Source organism: Bos javanicus, chromosome 3, assembly GCF_032452875.1.
Source record: "Bos javanicus breed banteng chromosome 3, ARS-OSU_banteng_1.0, whole genome shotgun sequence".
NCBI classification, from domain to species: domain Eukaryota; kingdom Metazoa; phylum Chordata; class Mammalia; order Artiodactyla; family Bovidae; genus Bos; species Bos javanicus.
The window spans coordinates 117,045,758-117,064,107 of NC_083870.1; the positions used below are offsets into that span (position 1 = coordinate 117,045,758).

The 18,350-nt window shown below is 50.4% G+C and overlaps 1 protein-coding gene across 3 annotated transcripts in view; it reads right to left on the minus strand.

The window, feature by feature from the left end:
- The window catches only part of COL6A3 (collagen type VI alpha 3 chain), a 73,247-nt gene that overhangs the window by 17,221 nt on the left and 37,676 nt on the right, over positions 1-18,350 (minus strand). For all 3 annotated transcript variants that reach the window (XM_061412719.1, XM_061412718.1, XM_061412717.1), the window contains 16 exons: positions 16,246-16,281; positions 15,584-15,646; positions 14,798-14,860; positions 13,498-13,560; positions 12,574-12,636; positions 10,622-10,672; positions 10,391-10,426; positions 9,728-9,790; positions 8,639-8,701; positions 7,368-7,400; positions 7,247-7,283; positions 7,125-7,136; positions 6,531-7,024; positions 4,590-4,686; positions 2,964-3,662; positions 1,667-1,769 (listed from right to left, as the gene is read on the minus strand). In XM_061412719.1, coding sequence (XP_061268703.1) covers positions 1,667-1,769; positions 2,964-3,662; positions 4,590-4,686; positions 6,531-7,024; positions 7,125-7,136; positions 7,247-7,283; positions 7,368-7,400; positions 8,639-8,701; positions 9,728-9,790; positions 10,391-10,426; positions 10,622-10,672; positions 12,574-12,636; positions 13,498-13,560; positions 14,798-14,860; positions 15,584-15,646; positions 16,246-16,281 — 1,976 coding nt within the window. The remainder of the gene's footprint in view (positions 1-1,666; positions 1,770-2,963; positions 3,663-4,589; positions 4,687-6,530; positions 7,025-7,124; positions 7,137-7,246; positions 7,284-7,367; positions 7,401-8,638; positions 8,702-9,727; positions 9,791-10,390; positions 10,427-10,621; positions 10,673-12,573; positions 12,637-13,497; positions 13,561-14,797; positions 14,861-15,583; positions 15,647-16,245; positions 16,282-18,350) is intronic.

An 18,350-nucleotide genomic window follows, 5' to 3' on the forward strand; every position in this document is an offset into this window, starting at 1 on the left:
GGTCTGTCTAGTCAAAGCTATGGTTTTTCCAGTGGTCATGTATGGATGTGAGAGTTGGACTATAAAGAAGACTGAGTGATGTAGAATTGACGCTTTTGAACTGTGGGGTTGGAGAAGACTCTTAAGAGTCCCTTGGCTTGCAAGGAGATCCAACCAGTCTATCCTAAGGTGATCAGTCCTGAATATTCACTGGAAGGACTGATGCTGAAACTGAAACTCCAATACTTTGGCCACCTGATGCGAAGAGCTGACTCATTAGAAAAGACCCCAATGCTGGGAAAGATTGAAGGCAGGAGGAGAAGGGGACGACAGAGGATGAGATGGTTGGATGGTATCACCGACTCGATGGACATGAGTTTGAGCAAGATTTGGGAGTTGGTGATGGACAGGGAAGCCTGGCATGCTGCAGTCCATGGGGTTTCAAAGAGTCAGACATGACTGAGTGATTGAACTGAACTGAGGCTGACATAAAGGCTCCCTGTGAGGACAGAGGCAAGAGCTGAAGGAGTTAAGGGATGCAGAGAGAAGTACGTAAGGGTGGTAGGAAGAGGCCACCTGGGGGGGTCAGCTAGGAGAAGCCAAGAAGTCACTTTGCAAGGCTAACCCGAATCTGCATCTCATTTGGACTCAACAGCCAAAACCTGCCTTTTCCCCAGAGTGTGACACTCCATCCTCTCTTGGAGGGCATGAATTGCTGGCACAGTGCTTGGCCCCAGTTCCTGTCACCATGCCCCCCTTCTGCAGTCCCCCCATCACACAGCCATACTGCTCTCCTCTCTGTTCCTGGATTTGACATCAACAACAGCACTGGACATAAGACCACAGAGCACGTGCCAAGTGGCCAGCATCACTGTGAGCACCGCAGCCCTACCCACCTCTCAACCCCCTCATGCTCTGTCCAGGAGATCATACATGTCGCCTCCTTCAGTAACCACCATCACCTATGCTAGTACAGCATTAATCCTTTTAAGAAGACTGGAGTCCATTTTTTGCTTCATGTGTCTAATCCTTCTATAGGAAATCATTGCACGCTGGTTAGATTGCTGGGACATATGGCCCAAAGGCCCACCTTTCTCTGTACCCATGCTCTTAACAATGTGATGTGGCAGGTCTCCCCAACAGGTCCAGCTCACTACTCTTGAATCTAGCAAGGCTGACTTTGGCCAGTGGAGCAGAGCATAGGGAACAGTGCGCCAGCTCCAGCCTGGACCTCAGCGGGGCTTGCCCACTTTCATCTCTCTTGGAACCCTGCCCAGTCTCCCTGGGTACAAATCCAGGCTTGCCACACAGAGCAGAGACAAGTGACCCATGTCAGACCACCCCAGACCATCAGTCCACAGCCGACCAGCAGCTGATCACAAGCATGTTAAGTGAGCCCCTTCGAGGCCAGAAGAACTGCCCAGCTGAGCCCAAACAAAACCCGCCAGCCCACAGAATTGCAAATTAAACAGTTGTTATTGTCAGTCACTAAGCTTCAGGTAGTTCGTTACACAGCAAAAACCAATGGAGACGACAGATTCTTCTCCGGAAATGCTCCACGTGACCTCTGGGAAGTCCCATTTTCTGGATTTCAGCATCCTCACCCCATAAAGTTATGTGTTGGCTAAAGGACCTGTGCGTGCCCTCTAGCACTCTCGCTTCTGAGACACTTCTTATCATCACTTACATTTGTTTGTAACCAAACTGCACGAGATTCTTTGCCGGTTGGTCTGCTTGGAACCAATCACACTGTTTCCTGATATCTGGGGACAGGTAGAAAGCATCTTTACCTAGAGGGAAAAAAAAATTTAAGTGCATGTGAACCACACGCAAATTAAAATTACTCTGCTAAGGAGTTAAATGGATCACACAGTAGGTAGTCCATAAACACTTGTTGAATCAATTCATTCTTCCAGATGATCTAAATCCAGTGATTTGAAACATGAAGCGTAATGGTCCTCAGTCCATAAAGCACCTTAAATCAGTATCTTCTATTTGGCGATATTTGGGTGATTAGGTTAAAGGTGACATTTACTCAGTGTGCAGGAAGACAGGAATAGAGGAGAAATCAAGTGCAGAGCTAAGTAAGCTCCAAGCTCTTGAACGTCAGATTAGAATCAACATTTACAATGCTGACATTACTGTCAACATTTTCTCAATGCTATTTAAGGAAGCTTCTGTTTTTAAACTTCTGAAGACAGAAATAGTGACCCCTGCGTGAACTTGCCAGCCCAGCTTTGCTTTACATTTTTTTTCCCTAAAATTTTATGGGGGGTGGGGTGGGGTGGTGCAGAGTATACTTTATAAAGCTCCCTTGTTTGTAAGACGTTCCTGTGCTGACTCTGGACAAGGCAGTGGTGAATGCTACACCTCCCCCAGGACGTGTGGTCTACGGGGACCACAGATCCAGGAATGAATGACAAGAGGCCATGTAACAGATGCAGTAAGTACAGCATCCAGATTAATGATGCTCAAGCCTTGGGCGTGGGGAGCACCCCAGTGAGAAGGGGCACATGGAGGGAATTTCTGAAGATGAACGTGGGTTCACTGCTAAAGCAGGGTGGAGAGCATTTCAACGAGCGAGAGCCACAACAGCAAAGGCTTGGAAGCAGCCAAGTGTGGGGTTGGGGGGTGAGATCAGATCAACTCTGCTCCTTCTAGAAGCTTCCCTGGTCCCCCAGGGGACACACTTCAGTGTGACCAGCATGCTTAGGGTCGGGCGTAATAAATGTGCACTTGACCCCCGTGCCCGCCTCGACCATTGGCCCCCAGGAGCACAGCCTGTGGCTGGGAGAAGCCCAGTCAAGTCCGGTTGAACAAACAAGTGGAAGAAGGCAGGATTCCCATCTATGTCCACTGCAACCCCAGCTCCTACCAGTGTGTCTGGGACGTGGGAGATGCCAATAGACACCGGCTGAACGAATGGACAGGTCGACGTGGGCACACCAGCTATCATTCCCAAACCAAGGGCACACAGGACTCACTGCTGACGAAGGATGGCAGCAGCCTCCCGAAGCGCATTAGGGGCTCCTCGTTGAGCTCGGTCGACTTGTCCACTAGCTTGAAGAAGACGTCGTTGGGCTCGCTGGCAGAGCTGTACAGCTCCTTGACATTCACCTTCCTGCCAATGCCCAGGATCACGAAGAAGTAGCCTTTGCACTTGGCCTGTAGGATGGCTCTCTGGGCCTCCTCCAGCTGCTGCTTCTGCACCTCGCCCGTCAGCATCAGCACCACGATCTTCAGGTCCCGGGGGTTGGGAGCACTTTCGAAGATGTTCTCAATGGTGTAGTCGATGGCGCGGCCCAAAGCCCTGGTCCCCTGCAGCTGGGTCATCCTGCTGCCAAGGAAGGCCAGCAGCTTCTCTTTGGAGCCGTAGTCGGTCAGGGAGAACTCCACCTTCACAGGCGGCACACTGGCATTGTCCACCGCCTCGTAGGGCGCATGCTGCACCACCGCCACGCGGGCAAAGTGCTGGGAGGCCTTGGGGTCTGGGCTCACATCCAGCTGTCGGACCAGGTACTCGATGTACTTCCTCATCTCGTTGAACTGGAACGGGGTGGTGGACTCGGAGCTATCTAAGATGAAAGCCATGTCGATGTCCACATCACTGCCTGCTGCCCTCCGGTCCCTGAAGGAAGGCCTCCAGCTGCCGAATCCACAGGATGGGTCAATGTTGCAGATGTCTAGAAAGAAGCATGGCAGCCTGTTTATTCTGTCACTCTCAGAGTGAGAAACTGCACGTCAGTCTGCAGAGGGTCTGGGGTCATTAAAATTGTCACATAATGTACAACTATGTATACCTTGCTGACATTATCGTGGCCAGATTTCAGTTTTCATCACCTAACACTTACAACTGAGCGACTTCACCATCACTTTTCACTTTCCTGCACTGGAGAAGGAAATGGCAACCCACTCCAGTGTTCTTGCCTGGAGAATCCCAGGGACGGGGAGCCTGGTGGGCTGCCGTCTGTGGGGTTGCACAGAGTCGGACACGACTGAAGTGACTTAGCATTAACACTTACCAGGGGAAACTAATCAGCAAGCTAAAATCCTTTTTAATATGGCTTTGGGTTCGATCCCCGGGTCAGGAAGATCCTGGACAAGGGCATAGCAACCTACTCCAGTATTCTTGCCTGGAGAATCCCATGGACAGAGGATCTTGGCAGGCTATAGTCCATGGGGTCAAAAAGAGTCAGACACGACTAAGCAATGAACACTTTTGGCATAATGCAAGAGTCAGAAGGGCGGAGAAGGGAAGAAAAACACCTTACTTCTCTGCCACTCCTTGAAGAGTGTTTTCCAGAAAGTCACAAAGCCAGATTATTAATTTCTGGACTCCAAGGTCAAAACATAAGCAGAGCCCACTTACTCCTTTATTACCTATGGAACCCAACGCTCTCCTAACAGAGACAGGCTCTGTTTGGGGCGAGTCCGCTTCAGGCATGGAAAGTACATATGCAGCATTTACACCGGTAAATACAGGGCCACGTGAATCTTCGTTTAACTCAGGCTTTTTGTACAGATGGTGATTATTCACTCAGTGTCCCCCTGTGGATGGTGTGTTTTGCAATTGCCGCTGGACAGGCTTTCCTCTTGGAGAAGCACCTTACCCAAGCAGACGTGACACGTCAGGACATTCTTCAAGAAGTCTGTGAGGTCTCCGCCAGCAGGAAGGACAAGGGCATGTCCCACCGCTGTGTTATTGATCTGGTTTAAACAAAAAGAAATGTTCAGGAGGAATATACTGGACGTTACCATTTGAGAATACAGCCGAAGAAAACATTAGAGTCACATCAATTAAATAACCCCCCAATAGCTTCTCTTTCTTAGGAAGTGGGGTTAGGAAGGAAGGCACTGATTATAATAGAAAAGCACAGGTTTTCTTCCAACGAGATGAGCTGGAGTTCAAACCCCTCTCCTGCACTCTGCTGGACCTGAAGCAAAGCTATTTAACTTCTCTGGAATTCAGTTTCCTCTGCTGCAATCTGGGATTAATGGTAGATTCCCATGAAGTTATTTGGAGGATTAAATTAGGTAATGAAGCTTAAGTGCCTGGTATAGTCTCCAGCAAACAGCAGGGTCCTCAATGTTAACTGTTATTTCTAGCAACAATAATAGCAACTAGCCAACATTGGCTCCATCCCTCTTTCATGTGCCCAGGTCCAGAAAGGGATTTAACAACAAAACAAGCAATCACTTCCAGAAGATTTTAAAAGTCCTGCCAATCACAGCCTCTGACACACCATCAGTAATGATTTATTTTGTGAATAATTGAATGCATGAATAACTGACTGCCTGAAACTATCCTTTTGAGAAACATGCGTGGTGGCACTTCCCTAGCGGTCCAACGGTTAAGAATCCGCCTGCCAGTGCAGGGGGCCTCAGGTTCAATCCCTGGACCAGGAAGATCCCACATGCCTCAGGGCAACGAAACCTGTGTGCCACAACTACTGAGCCTGTGCACCTAGAGCCCGTGCTTTGCAACAAGAGAAGCCACTGCAGTGAGAAGCCCAAGCACTGCAACTGGAGAGAGCCCGTGCACAGCAGCAAAGACCCAGTGAGGCCAATAAACAAACAGGTAAAAAGGAACATGCAAGGTTCTGGATCACTTGGCCCTCATAAGGGGAGATGTACATACATGAGACCCTGATAGGAACATACAGCTGGTAAACCAAAGGCAGAGACCCAACCCAATACCTGGTGCTCAAACTGGCCTGAAGTTTGGCAGAACAAACCCTGAGAGATGGCACCAGTGACCCAACTCTCCCTGGCTGATGTGGCAGTGATAAAACCATAGACTACTTGGTTTGGAAAGGAAGATGTTAGAGACCAGTTCACCCCTCTGGAGCTGAGAAACCTGAGCCACAGAGAGATAAGGGGGAGGGCCATGTTACTCTCAGTGACTTGAAGCCAGAAGGTGACTGAATTAAAACTAGAGCCAAGATCCTGGTCCCGCTGTTTCCCTTCTTGACCATCATTCACCCATCCTGGACAGCACAACCAGGATTGGCATTGAGCAAAGACTGATTAAATTGATCAACTGATCAACTGATTTTATATATTGATTGATTGATCATTATTGATTGATCAATAATTGATTAATTATTTTATATATTATCTATCATTATAACAATTATACAAGTTATTTAAGCAAATGACAAGGGAGTGCTTAGCTGTTTCACAGGCAGAAGCTAAAGCTTCCGTGTTATTTGTTTAAATGACTTGTTTAATTGTTAGATGGCAATTAACAATGGCTGAGAAACGCCTGAATAGGGATACATTCTGGGGGTTGGCTCGCTGATGTCCCTAGGGGAGGGAGGGCTCCCAGGGTCAGCCTGGGAGCGTCTCTTCCAAGATTCAAGGAGGGACCCGGTGGGAATAAGTCACAGGCACTTGGATGTCCAGAGCCATCAGGATGTTCCAGAAATCCCAGCTTAGATACCAGCCTCATCTAGACACTTTGAGAAGCTATAGGGTGCAAACTGGTCCCAGATTTGGGCACGGATGTGCCCGAGTGCCTTCTCAGAGCCCAGGATGCCCAGAACACAGACCTGTAGGGCATTGATCAGCTGCCGGTCCTCCTGGCTCGTGAGGAACAAGGGTGTGATCCCAGCATCTGAGAGCTTGAGCACAGCCTCCCGGAGCTGCGGGGTCGCCCTCGTGGGCTTGTTGCTGAAGAACACTGCCACCTTCCTCATCAGGAACCCGCTCCGCACACGCTTAAACGTGTTTCTGGCCACAAAGGACATGGCGGTTTCCAGGCTCTGCTGCTTGGAGGTCAGCGACACCTGCAGGTTCTTGATCTTGTCCAGGAGGACGGACTTCTTCTTGGAGTCGGCAAAGCGGATCTCCGTGGTAACCTCGTTGTTGTAAGTGACCACGGCCACTCGGGCCCCCCGCGGGCAGTTGCTCTCAGCGATGGTCAGGTCGTCCAGAATCTTGAGGACCACCTCCCTCATCTGGCTGAACCTGTCCTGGGTGACCCCCTCTGAGGTGTCCAAGGCGAAAGCCAGCTCCGTCGGGAAGACGGGGCACTCCAGGGGCCCTGTGGGAAGCGGGGGAGGGAGGTTCACAGACACACTACTTACCAGAAAAGGGGACTTCTGCTTCCCTCAGAAGGAAATCCAGTCATCGAGATAACTTACCGTAACAGCAAGCTGGAAAAGAACAGAGGAGCATGAAAGCCACATCCACCGGCCTTCCACACGCAAGATTCCACACACAAGAATAAAACCGCGGTGCAGACAGCAGAAAATAGCGTACTTACGGCATTTATCTTTGATGCTCTGGACCAGCGCACATTGCTGAAAAAGGGAAGGAGAGAAGACGTAAGAAGGCGGACAGGAGGCTCACAGGGCAAGGGCTCATGCAGCACGCATGCAACTTACGTCCACTGAGTCGCCTCTGCTGCCTTTGTAACCCTGCAAAACAAGGACGGGCGAGACCTCGCACACGTGCAGGTGTGGAGCGTCCCGCAGGGGAAGAGCCCGGGCCCATGGACGCACACCAGAGGAAGCGAGGTGGTCCCCGGCCGGCCTTGATCCTTCACAGGCTCTCCCTCTAAATTTGACTTAACTGCTCCAGGAGCAAAAGAGAGACAGAAGTATCTCCAGTTGAGGTTATCAGCCCTGCGTCCTGAAAACCAGGATGCTCATCACCAATCAGGGTAAACCACACATTCGAGCTTGAGTCTAAATGCCACTTCCCCAAGGAGAACAGATCTGCCTTCCCCCCCGACTCTGCCCCTAGCTTCCCACGTCCTGTTGCAGGAGGGACACCCGGAAGTCAAGAGAGCTACTGTGAGGCTCCAGGTCCAAGCATCCTGGCTGGATTCCACCCCCAGGATACACCCACAGCTGCCCTCGACATCTCATCCCAGTGTGTGGCTGCCGAGGGTCAGGCTGTCCTCTCGTGGGCTAGCCAGCATCTTTCCGTCCAGCTGTGCCTGCTCGCCTCTCACCGTCACTGGACTAACCATCGCCCATTAAATACTCCCCTCAGTTAAACCGCTGACTCTGCCTTCTTCTCCTGGTTCAACCAGCCCAACCCTTCAACATGTTCTTTCAGGGATTATTTTCCTTCCTGCCTTATCTTCCCCACTCTTCTTTGAACTTCATCAATTTCAATGTCAGAAGACAGTACCAGGAGAAATTCAAGCAAGGAAACAAAGACGTTTGTAATGAAGGATGTTTAAGGGCTGGAGAAGGGCGCCCTCACGGTTCCAGGTGGCAGGTCACTAGTGGAGTTTCAACTATGAGCCCCTTGGGGACTTTATAGCCCAAAGGGAGTCTCCTCCAAACCGAGATCTCTACTAAACTTCCTCAAGATGCAATCAAGAGGTATTTAGATGTGTTTACTTTTCTTTGCCCTCTACACAAACCTCAAAACCTACACTAGGAAATTTTAAAGGCAACTTACAATACACCCTGGATTACAGAATTTCGCATGAAATTTGCTTTACCATTGTCTTGGTACTCTAAAATTCAAAAAGTCTTTTCTTCATTGTGATATCAAAAAGGGAACTGGTTAAAAAGCCAAATAAACAACAAAAATGCAGACAACTCTTTCGTAAGGAAAGGAGACAGTGGAAAGTCTTCAAGGGCCACGTGTAAGGCTCCCAGCCCTCAGGCAGCTCGACTAGGAATGGGTAGGTACTTACAGATGGCCCTGGGTAACCGGGGTCTCCCTTCTGTCCAGCTATCCCTGGAGGTCCCGAGTTTCCCTAGAAGCAGAATACACATGGCTCAGTTGTGACAGAAAAGGGAGAATTCTCAGTTCCTACAGTTGGACAGGGTGGTAGACGTGATCTTGTCCGATGTTCCCCATCACCAAGAGGAATCTTTCATTTCAAGAGGCCTTCGGTGTAGGGGCAAGTGGCCCTAGCGAAACAGAGTGCATCTCCCCAAACTCTGTTCTCCGGCAGGTCAAGGGGAGAGGATGCTGGAACCCTTAATAAGACCACGATGGACGTGCAAGAAATCAGGAACTGACAGATCGTGAGCTCACTCTTCGAACGTAGAGAACCAATCCAGTGTTTTCAGACTCCATCGTGAGTAGTATATGATCTAGTTTGAATGTCCTCACTGAGCAAATTAACTGGATGATGATGATGAATTTAACTAGATTTTAAGCTAAAAATACCTGTTAGACGCCTTTCCCTGTTTCTAGGTCACAAATTGCTAATTCAAGACTCAGTGCAATTTTAGAGGATGAGTAAATATCCTCTAGGGAGAAAAACACACAACAAAAAGTAGCTTAAGAAAGAGGAGCCTTAGCACAATGGGGAGACGAGGGAATACAGGGTCTCAGCCTTGCTCGACCCGAGCCTGGAACCCTGGTGAGCACTTTGTGTGTCTCATGAAATCGTGTCTGCAACATCCAATGGGCATGACCAATGACTGTGTCCACACAGACTTTCAACATCACTCATTCTGAGTCCCCTGGTGCCATGCATGGAGTGGACCGTGGACTAGTGACCCTCGAGATGTATCAGAGGAGGGGGCCCTCCAGGCCTCCTTGCAGGGGAGCATAACCAAAGGGAGACAGCACCGACACAGCTGCAGGGGGTCAGGAGGACGTCAGCCCAGGGTTAGGGCTCCTCTACTCCCACCCCGACAATCTCCAGCCGGGTCACAGGTGAAGAAGGGTAACTCTGAAAGAAGCAATGGAGTCTTCAGGGTTCAGGCCTGCTGCCACGAAGGTTCTGGCCGAAGGTGGAGACCTTCGGCCAAGGGGCAGGCAAACTTACCCTTCGGCCTCTGATGCCTTTGGGTCCCGGTGGTCCGTCTGTCCCTGGCTCACCAGGATTGCCCTGGGAAGACAGCCAGGAAGCAGCACATTAAGCTCTGGAGTGGCAAATCCAACTGAGGGTCCCTGGGGACCTCCGAATCACACTACCCAGGGAAGCCAAATGGATTTGGCTGGACTTTGATGGACTTTTCCACTGAGTTACCAGTATAGACTTAGTCTAACATTATTGAACTTAGAATTCACATTAATGACAGCATTATATAGATTACTGGAGAAGGAAATGGCAACCCACTCCAATGTTCTTGCCTAGAGAATCCTGTGGATGGAGGAGCCTGGTGGGCTGCTATCCATGGGGTCACACAGAGTCAGACATGACTGAATCGACTCAGCATGCACGCATCCATGTGTATAGATTATAGCATCTTAAGGTTTATATTTTATTGCAGTGTCATTATTTAATCCTCACAAGGGCCATGCCAAGTGCATATTGTCATCTTCATCTGACTGATGAAGGAAGGTCTTAGAGAAGCTGGGTCTTTCCCAGGGTCACTCAGTTAGTGTCTGACCCACGACTGGACCCGAGATACAGTGACCTTCAGCCGTGCTCCCATCAGACTCATTCAAAACAATGAAGATGTTTACCCACTAGGGGAATGCTTACCTTTGGACCTGGGTATCCAGGGAATCCTCTTTCTCCCTATAAAAGATAAATAAATGACTCAATATTTGGGTCCCAGCTTAAAATCATCTAACATAAATTATTCTCAAGCAGAACAGAAATAGATCCAGTGTCACCAAGAGAAAAAGTTCACCATGTTACGATTAAATTTTGTGAGATAAATCTTTAAAACTACAACATGTCAGAGTTCCAGACTCCTCGGCAGATACATACCTTCTTGCCTATGCGACCTTCGCTGCCAACTCCATCTCGCCCATCATCTCCCTGAAAGAACGGAAAGACAGCATTGCTGCAGGGGTCCATGTCAGGCGCTCCACGACCTTCTCTGTCTAAAGCCCTGAGCAGTGCATCAGATCAAGGTATAGTTCAGGGAAAGTTCCTACACCCACCCACCCTTCAGTGTGAACTAGACCGTGTCTATAGGCGGGTGAGCTTCGTGGACTACAATGTGAAAAACTGCTACAAGCTATTGGTAACGATGCTGTTTGGATGTAGAATCAAAGAGTCATGGAGCCAGGGAATCTTAAGAGTCGACAGGACTCTTGAAGGTCACCTTGACCTATGGATCTATGAGTCTTTGTTGTTGTTGGTTTAGTTGCTAAGTCATGTCCGACTCTTTTTCAACCCCAAGGACTGTAGCCCACAAGCTTCTCTGTCCATGGGATTTCCCAGGCAAGAATACTGGAATGGGTTGCCATTTCCTCCCCAGGGGATCTTCCCAACCCAGGGGCTGAACTCGAATCCCCTGCAGTGACAAGCAAATTCTTTACCACTGAGCCACCAGGGAAGCCCCATGAGTCTTTGATTCTACTTCAAAGAAAGAACACAGGGCTCAACCTACACCTTCCTGAGTCTTCTCTGCTCAGCCCCTGCTCCCCTCTCCTGGGCCCTCCTTCCCTTCCTTCCAGGTCACACCTCTAGATTTCCTTTCTTCCCAAAACCCGTCTCCCTATACTCAGAGATTTGTCCCTGTCACTCTCTCCTGGGGGGCTCTCTGAACTGGACACTGTTCATTATTCCAAAAGAATCAGAAGAATGTACTTGAAATATACAATAATACCTCTAAAACACATGCAGAACATGCTCCTTAGTTAATTTACAGTTTTAAACAACTAAAGAGTTGTTGCCCCAAATTAACAGAAACAGAAACAAGAAGAGATTTTTTTTCAATGATTTGAGTAGTTTTTAAAGTTTGATCTTATTTTTCCCCTCTGCTTCTGAGACGAAGTAATAGCAATGGATTTTTAAACTGCCATTCACTATAGAGAAATTACAAACACAAGAATAATAATGTCAAGCTTTGGGATCACGGGTCAAATCAACCTGGCCCATGTATGTAGTATTTAGGTGTCATAACTCATCTTAGGAAACTCCCCAGTGTCCTGGAGATATTTTTTTTTCCCTAGATAGAAATATATGTTACAACATTATTGTAAGTAAGCACTTAGAGGATTTTTAAATATTTTTAAAATGAATTCTCAAAGTAAGAATTTCCATTCTGGGATATCTCATTCCTTCCCTGGTGGCTCAGATGGTAAAGAATCTGGCTGCCAATGCAGCAGACCCGGGTTTGATCCCTGGGTTAGGAAGGTCCCCTGGAGAAGGAAATGGCAACCCACTCCAGTCTTCTTGCCTGGATAATTCTATGGCAAGAGGAGCCTGGCAGGCTATAGTCCATGGGGTCGCAAAGAGTCGGACAGGAGTGAGCAACTAACACTTTCACGTTCATATCTCATTCAAAACAAACTGTTTCAGTCTGAACTGAGATCTTATCAAAGCTCACTCCATTTTAAACCAAGGACATTTATTTCTTTACAGAAAAGCTCCATCTAGTTGGACTTGAAAAGCATTTGCAAGTCCTGAAATGAAGGTGGTTCGAGGGTCAAGACACCGCCACATTCACTCCTAAGGAAAAAAAAATCTAGAAAAACTACCTTTATTCACTATCCCTCCAATGAAATAAGAAGTATTTTGAAACTCATAAGCACCAAGTTTCACTATTTTCAATCACATCCCCAGTAACATAAGAAGCAGCTTGTCTCTGCGTGGAACCAACCTAAGCGGCAATGACAAAGCCCAGCCCAGCCCAAGGCCCAACTCCCTGCTCCCCGAGCATCTCAGCAGAGTCGACAGAAGCCAGGGCCCCATGCACGTGGCGACCTTACCGTCTCCCCACGAGGACCCCGGTTCCCGATGCTCCCCTTAGGTCCTGGATCTCCGGGCTCACCCTAGACATGAGAAACAGGGCTGAGACGACTCAAACTGTGGTTTCAGGACTGCGCTTGCTCTGGGTGATGTCACTGGCAGGTTGTCACAAGCTGCCAGCTTCACCTTTTAGATTTTGAGGTTAGTGAGTTTTTTACATTGCAGGGCTCATGCGTGAACTCCTGGAAGAGAATCCAGGCAGGCTTCCATGCTTCTTCTTTCCCTCATCACAGCAAGGGGACAGGCTGCCGGGGAGGAGAGAGAGGCAGGCACAGGAAACAGGGCTGCGTGGAGTCAGCAGCGAAACCCCGAGGTCACACCCGGGGCAGAGAGGTGAGTCTGAGTTGCCTGAACTCACTGCTTTCCCTGAGAAATGCTGCGTCTCGGACGAAGGACAGCAGCTCTTCCCGGGGCTTACAGACCGTCAGCCTGCATCCAGCAAGCTGCTGTTACCCAAAGCCGCCGGGCTCTGGGGCCCTTGGACCAGCTGCGTGCGGCCAGCGAGGCTGCCGGCCCATTTGGAGAACACTCAGAGCGTCTGGAGGCAGTCCTGGGGGCTGCCGACGTGCCCTGGGCTCCCTGAACCATCCTCACGAGCCCGGACTTGGAAAGATGCGGCAGGCCAGCAGTGGCTGGTGTCCTAGCTATGCGAATACACACCAATCCACTGCTCACAGCCCATGCACACCCTCGAGGCGGGGACAGTGATCCCCCCGGCCCAGCTGCTGTCAGCGGGGGCGGCGGGTGGAAGAGACCAGAGGGGAGGAGAAGGATGTGCACACCAAGCAGCTGGACAGACTGACAGACGAGGGAGTCAGGATGGGGTATTTGGGGGAGGGGCGGCTTGGCCTCCAGAAACACGCATTGCCCTTGTCCAGACAAACCTTTCTTCCCAGGGGCCCGGTTCTGCCGCGTTCTCCAGGAGCACCTGCGGTTCCCCCGCCTCCCTAGAGCAGGAGGAGGGGAGACAGGCAGTGAGACACCCACCCCTCCAAAGCCAAAGGGTCCGAATCCCACCTCCTGCGGCCCCCACTCTGCCTCTGCATGGAGGTCAGAACCTGCAGCTCTCTGCCACTTCCAGCCCTGGAGGCCCCGTGCAAACGTGCATGGAGAGGGCCTGTGCCAACCTAAAATTTGAGCGTGACCTCTTTTCACATGTGTGCACACATCCCAGGAATTAACGGTCACCTCCTGAGTTACCAACTAGGGACAAACATGCAGCTGTATGTGGCATTCCCTCCTCTCGCTTTCCACACCTCCCCACAAGCACCTGACTTCACTCGAACATCGAGTGAGAATACATCAACAAAGGGACACAGCCCTCAAAATGCAAGGCAGAAATGACCCTGCCGGGCCCAGCAAATCCAGATGGTGATGGCTGTTCGTATTGCTTGCTATTTGAAGAGTTTCACCTCACCTCTGCATCATCAAAAAAGAATTGACTAATCAGAGTTTAAATATATGTTAGAGAAAACACAAGCTTTAAAAATAGGTATCTATCAGATTTCAAATTGAGGAAAGACTTCCCAAGCAAATAGCGGTTCTCACGAAGTTCCTGCTCTCCCTGTAAAACACTTCTGGGCGTTTACGTAGCCTGGGGTCAGTTCTTCGTCGCTTTGTTAGTCATGACTATTTTCTCTAACAAACAGTAGGACGGCTCCCTCAGGATCACAGCAGACCCCAGGGACACCACAGTGTGGGTGTGAGGGCAGCCGGGCCAGCCTCAGCTACACCAACTTGCTTCTGCTCATCATCGCTAACAGCTGAGACAGATGCTGACGTCTGCCGTGGTGGCAAGTTTAAGGACCACCTTCCACATCACACTTAAGGGTAGGGGAATTTCCTTACACAGAATATCAAAGCACAGAAATAATTTCCAGCAGTACGGTGTAATCTGAGCATCTTAGTAGATTCATCTGACTTCCTGAGTCCACCCTAAGACTTCTGCAGTGAGGGATACCCACCCAGCTTATGTCCACTGGGAACTTAGCCCAAAGAGTCCCAAGAAAAACAATATCTAACTTCCTCAGGGCGGATGAGCCAGTTGCTATGAGAACTGAGGTCTGTGTTACGAAAGTGTCGGGCTGAGGGGTCCTACCACCCATGAAACACGGGCTATCCATGCTGGCCATTTAGCGAAAGAGGGGTCAAGACGGACTTACTCAAGGTCCAAGCCAGACTTACCCGAGGTCCGGGAATGCCCTGTTCACCAATCAGGCCTGGAGGACCGGTGGGACCAGGCGGACCCTGGAGAAGTAAGACGCCCACATAAGTGCTGCGTGGAGGTGACCCGCCACGACCACCACAGGACCCACACAACGGGAGGTTACTCTGCACAGGAAGGAACGGCTCCCTGGCGCAGGCCACAGCGTGGATAAACCTCAAAAACGCAACGTTGAGTGAAGGAAGCCAGACACAAAAGGCCACCTGGTAAATGCTTCTGTTTGTATAAAAGGTTCCGAAGATGCCAGTCCACCAAGGCAGAAAGGGAATTGGTGGTTGCCAGGAGCTGGGAGGGCGGGATGCAGCATGACTGCTTAATGGGCACAGTGTCTCCCTGAGGGACAATAATCATGCTTTGAAACCTGATAGAGATGCTGCTTGGGCAACGCTGGGAATGCTCTCAGTGCCCCTTCAAAAGATTAAATTTTGTGTTCAATTTTGCAAACTGATTGTCACCTCAATTAAAAAAAAATACACGGCAAGACGTGGCTCAGTGGTAAAGAATCCACCTGCCAATGCAGGAAATGCAAGAGACGCAGGTTTGATCTCTGGGTTGGGAAGATCCCCTGGAGGAGGAAATGGCAATCCACTCCAGTATTCTTGCCTGGAGAATCCCACAGACAGAGGAGCCTGGTGGGCCACAGTCCATGGGGTCGCCGAGAGTCGGACACGACTTAGCTACTAAACAACAACAGCAAGACATCTGGGAATGTATCACAGGATACGCAGGCATGCCGGGGTACTGACCTGTGCGCCTCTGGTCCCCTGCTCTCCTACAGGGCCCTGCTGGCCGGGGCCGCCCTGGTTACCCTTTGAGAGGAGAGAAGAGGCAGGGAGAGGTCAGCCATCTGTGTTCCGGTCACATCTGGAGGAGGGTGCAGGGAACTGTCCCAGTGGTTGCGGGGGGTCAGAAGTAACACTGCAGCTCCAGGGAGAGGCATTGGACACACGGAGCTAGTTGTCACTTGGCACCCTTAGAATTGATTGCCCCGCTCATCTCACCTTTTCCTCAAGATGATTTCATGACATGAACCTATTTCGGCCCACACGTGTCTCACAGAGACAGCTGAGAGGCAGAGCCACCGAGACCAGTAAGTGGGCACATCCCCAGCAGGAGATATCCAGGACACAGCCTCCTGCCTCTTTTCCGTTCCCTCTCCTCCATCCCCCGTTCCCACAGCCACTTTCATTCTGATAATCATTCTCACTGCATAATCAAGATTTTCCCAAGCCTTTGCAGAAAAGGCTAAATTCAAGGAGATGGTAGGAAAGCTGCTGTTGGAGCCACAAGCCTCGATGGTGAAAGAGAGAGTCCCCCCCTCTGGGTGGGACGGGAGGGCCAGCCCCTGGAAGCCCCCGGTGAGTTATACGGAGATGACATCAAGGAGACGGTGGCGTAGGGGCTTTACCTTAGCTCCTGCTGGTCCCCTTCGGCCAAAGCCACCCTGGGGAGAAACCACATAACTGTGAGGGGGAGGCAGGGAGGCTGGGGGAGACTGGGCACCTTCACCACACCCGCTGGGAGCCAGACGCTGTGCCTACCGGCCCGCAGGAAACTCTCACCAAGTGACACCTTCCCCACCCGCCAGCCCTCCCCGAGGGAAAGCTGTGCTCCCACGCTGCCCTTGTCAATCATCTAAATGGAAGATTTGAGAGTGACTTCAGACCTGCCAAGCAAAACAAGGAGTCCTCGGGCTACGTGGCCCCAGCCAGTTTCAAGAAAACAGGAATGCCGACCTGGCTATTTTTCTTGCATTTTCCTAACTGGAGGGAGAGGTAAGACGGCAATTATAATGGAAGGAAGCCCCAGACTCTCCACACTGTCCTGGCCAACTATAACACACACTCGGCTAAGTAACGTGTCCGGAGTGCATGTGCGCTGACCTAAAAGCCCGGCTGTCTCGGTTTGAGCCCAAGACTTGGCAGCATCTTCCCCGACGCTCCAGAAGCGAACCTTAGTTCAAATAACCGTGGCTGCGCTTTGCGTGTGCTCCAGGAAGTCCCGCCTTGTGACTCCTTCCTTTTTGGTGGAAAGGTTTGGGGGGGCACCCATCCTGGACACATCTTTGCGAGGTTAGGAGGTGGAATTCCAGAGCCTGTCATCAGCCAGCCTGTGACGGGCATGGCCCGTCTGCTTCCTCAACCCAAGAAGCACGCCCACTGCCCGCCATGGACCAGCGCGGTGATATTCTGGGGCCACCACTCTGCCGTGACTCACTGCAATGGCAGCTCCTCTAGCGAAGACCTGAGCCTCCGTCTAGGGAAGACCATGGACAGGTGGGAGAGGTGCAGCCAGGCCTCCACAGGGCACAATCTGCTCACTCCTCAGAGTCATCCCTGAGTATTACCGGAGGTCACCTGTGCTCGGGCCTCACGGGACAGGAGGCAGCCCAGGAGAGGACATCTTTCATCTCAGTGTGAGCCTCACTTGGGGAGCTCCCAAAACAAGTCCCAACTTGACCACACAGAACTCAAACCCCAAGTTTCTACCCATGCTTAGAAATACAACTGAGTTCTGTGCTCATCATGGAAACAAGTTTTGCCTCTGTTCACAGAGCTGGACAGCCCAACAGTAGAGTGTTTCCTCACTGCTTACCATTGTATAGATCAACAGTATTACTCAAAAATTACACTCGAGCCTTCTAAGAGAGCAGTTTTCAAAATTTAAGTTTTCTGCTGAACGTTAAAAGTAAGGTGATGCCCATAGCGTATCATCTGCTTACAGGTAAGAGTTGTTTCTTTTAAAAGCCGCCGTCAGCAGACACCCTTGGGTGATCCAGCTGTGGATCCCGCAGCGTGTGACTTCCCCGGGGGACACAGCGGAGGGGGCCCCGATCTCAACCCCCCCACCACCATCCCCAGCAAGATGCTGAGCAAACACCTGTCTCAGGCACCCACCAGCACCCTGAACTGACTAAGGATTCACAAGCTTCTGGACCATCTTCTTCCAGCTAGAGGGTCCAAGCTCCGGGTACCCCCTGGGCCCTGGAGGCATTCAAATGGCTTCTCAATGATCATCCATCCCCCTCTGACCTCAGCAATTCTTTAAGACAAAGACGAGGCAGTGAGTGGTCTGCAACAGGCATTTCTGAAATGCCTTGGAAAAGCAGCTGTGAGAAGCATTTCACTGGAAATCTGGCTCTGGATTCACTGCTTGACTTACAGCAGCGGAAGAACAACAAACAATTATCAAACAAAATAAACATACACCCCGTCTGCCTCCCTACCCCTAATCCCCTCACTCTTTCTGTATTTCTGTTTGGATTTTTTAATTATTCAGTGGGATAAAGCCTGGCCGAATAGTCAAAAGCAGCAAAGTTATTACTTTTTAAAGTGTCTGTTTGGTCTGTTTTGGAGAAGGGCATGGCAACCCACTCCAGTGGGAGATTCTCTCTTGCCTGGAGAATCCCATGGACAGGGGGCCCTGGCAGGCTACAGTCCGTGGGGTCCCTAAAACTGGACAGGACTGAGTGACTTAACCCTTTGGTCTGTTTTGGGAGGGGAGGGAAGCAGA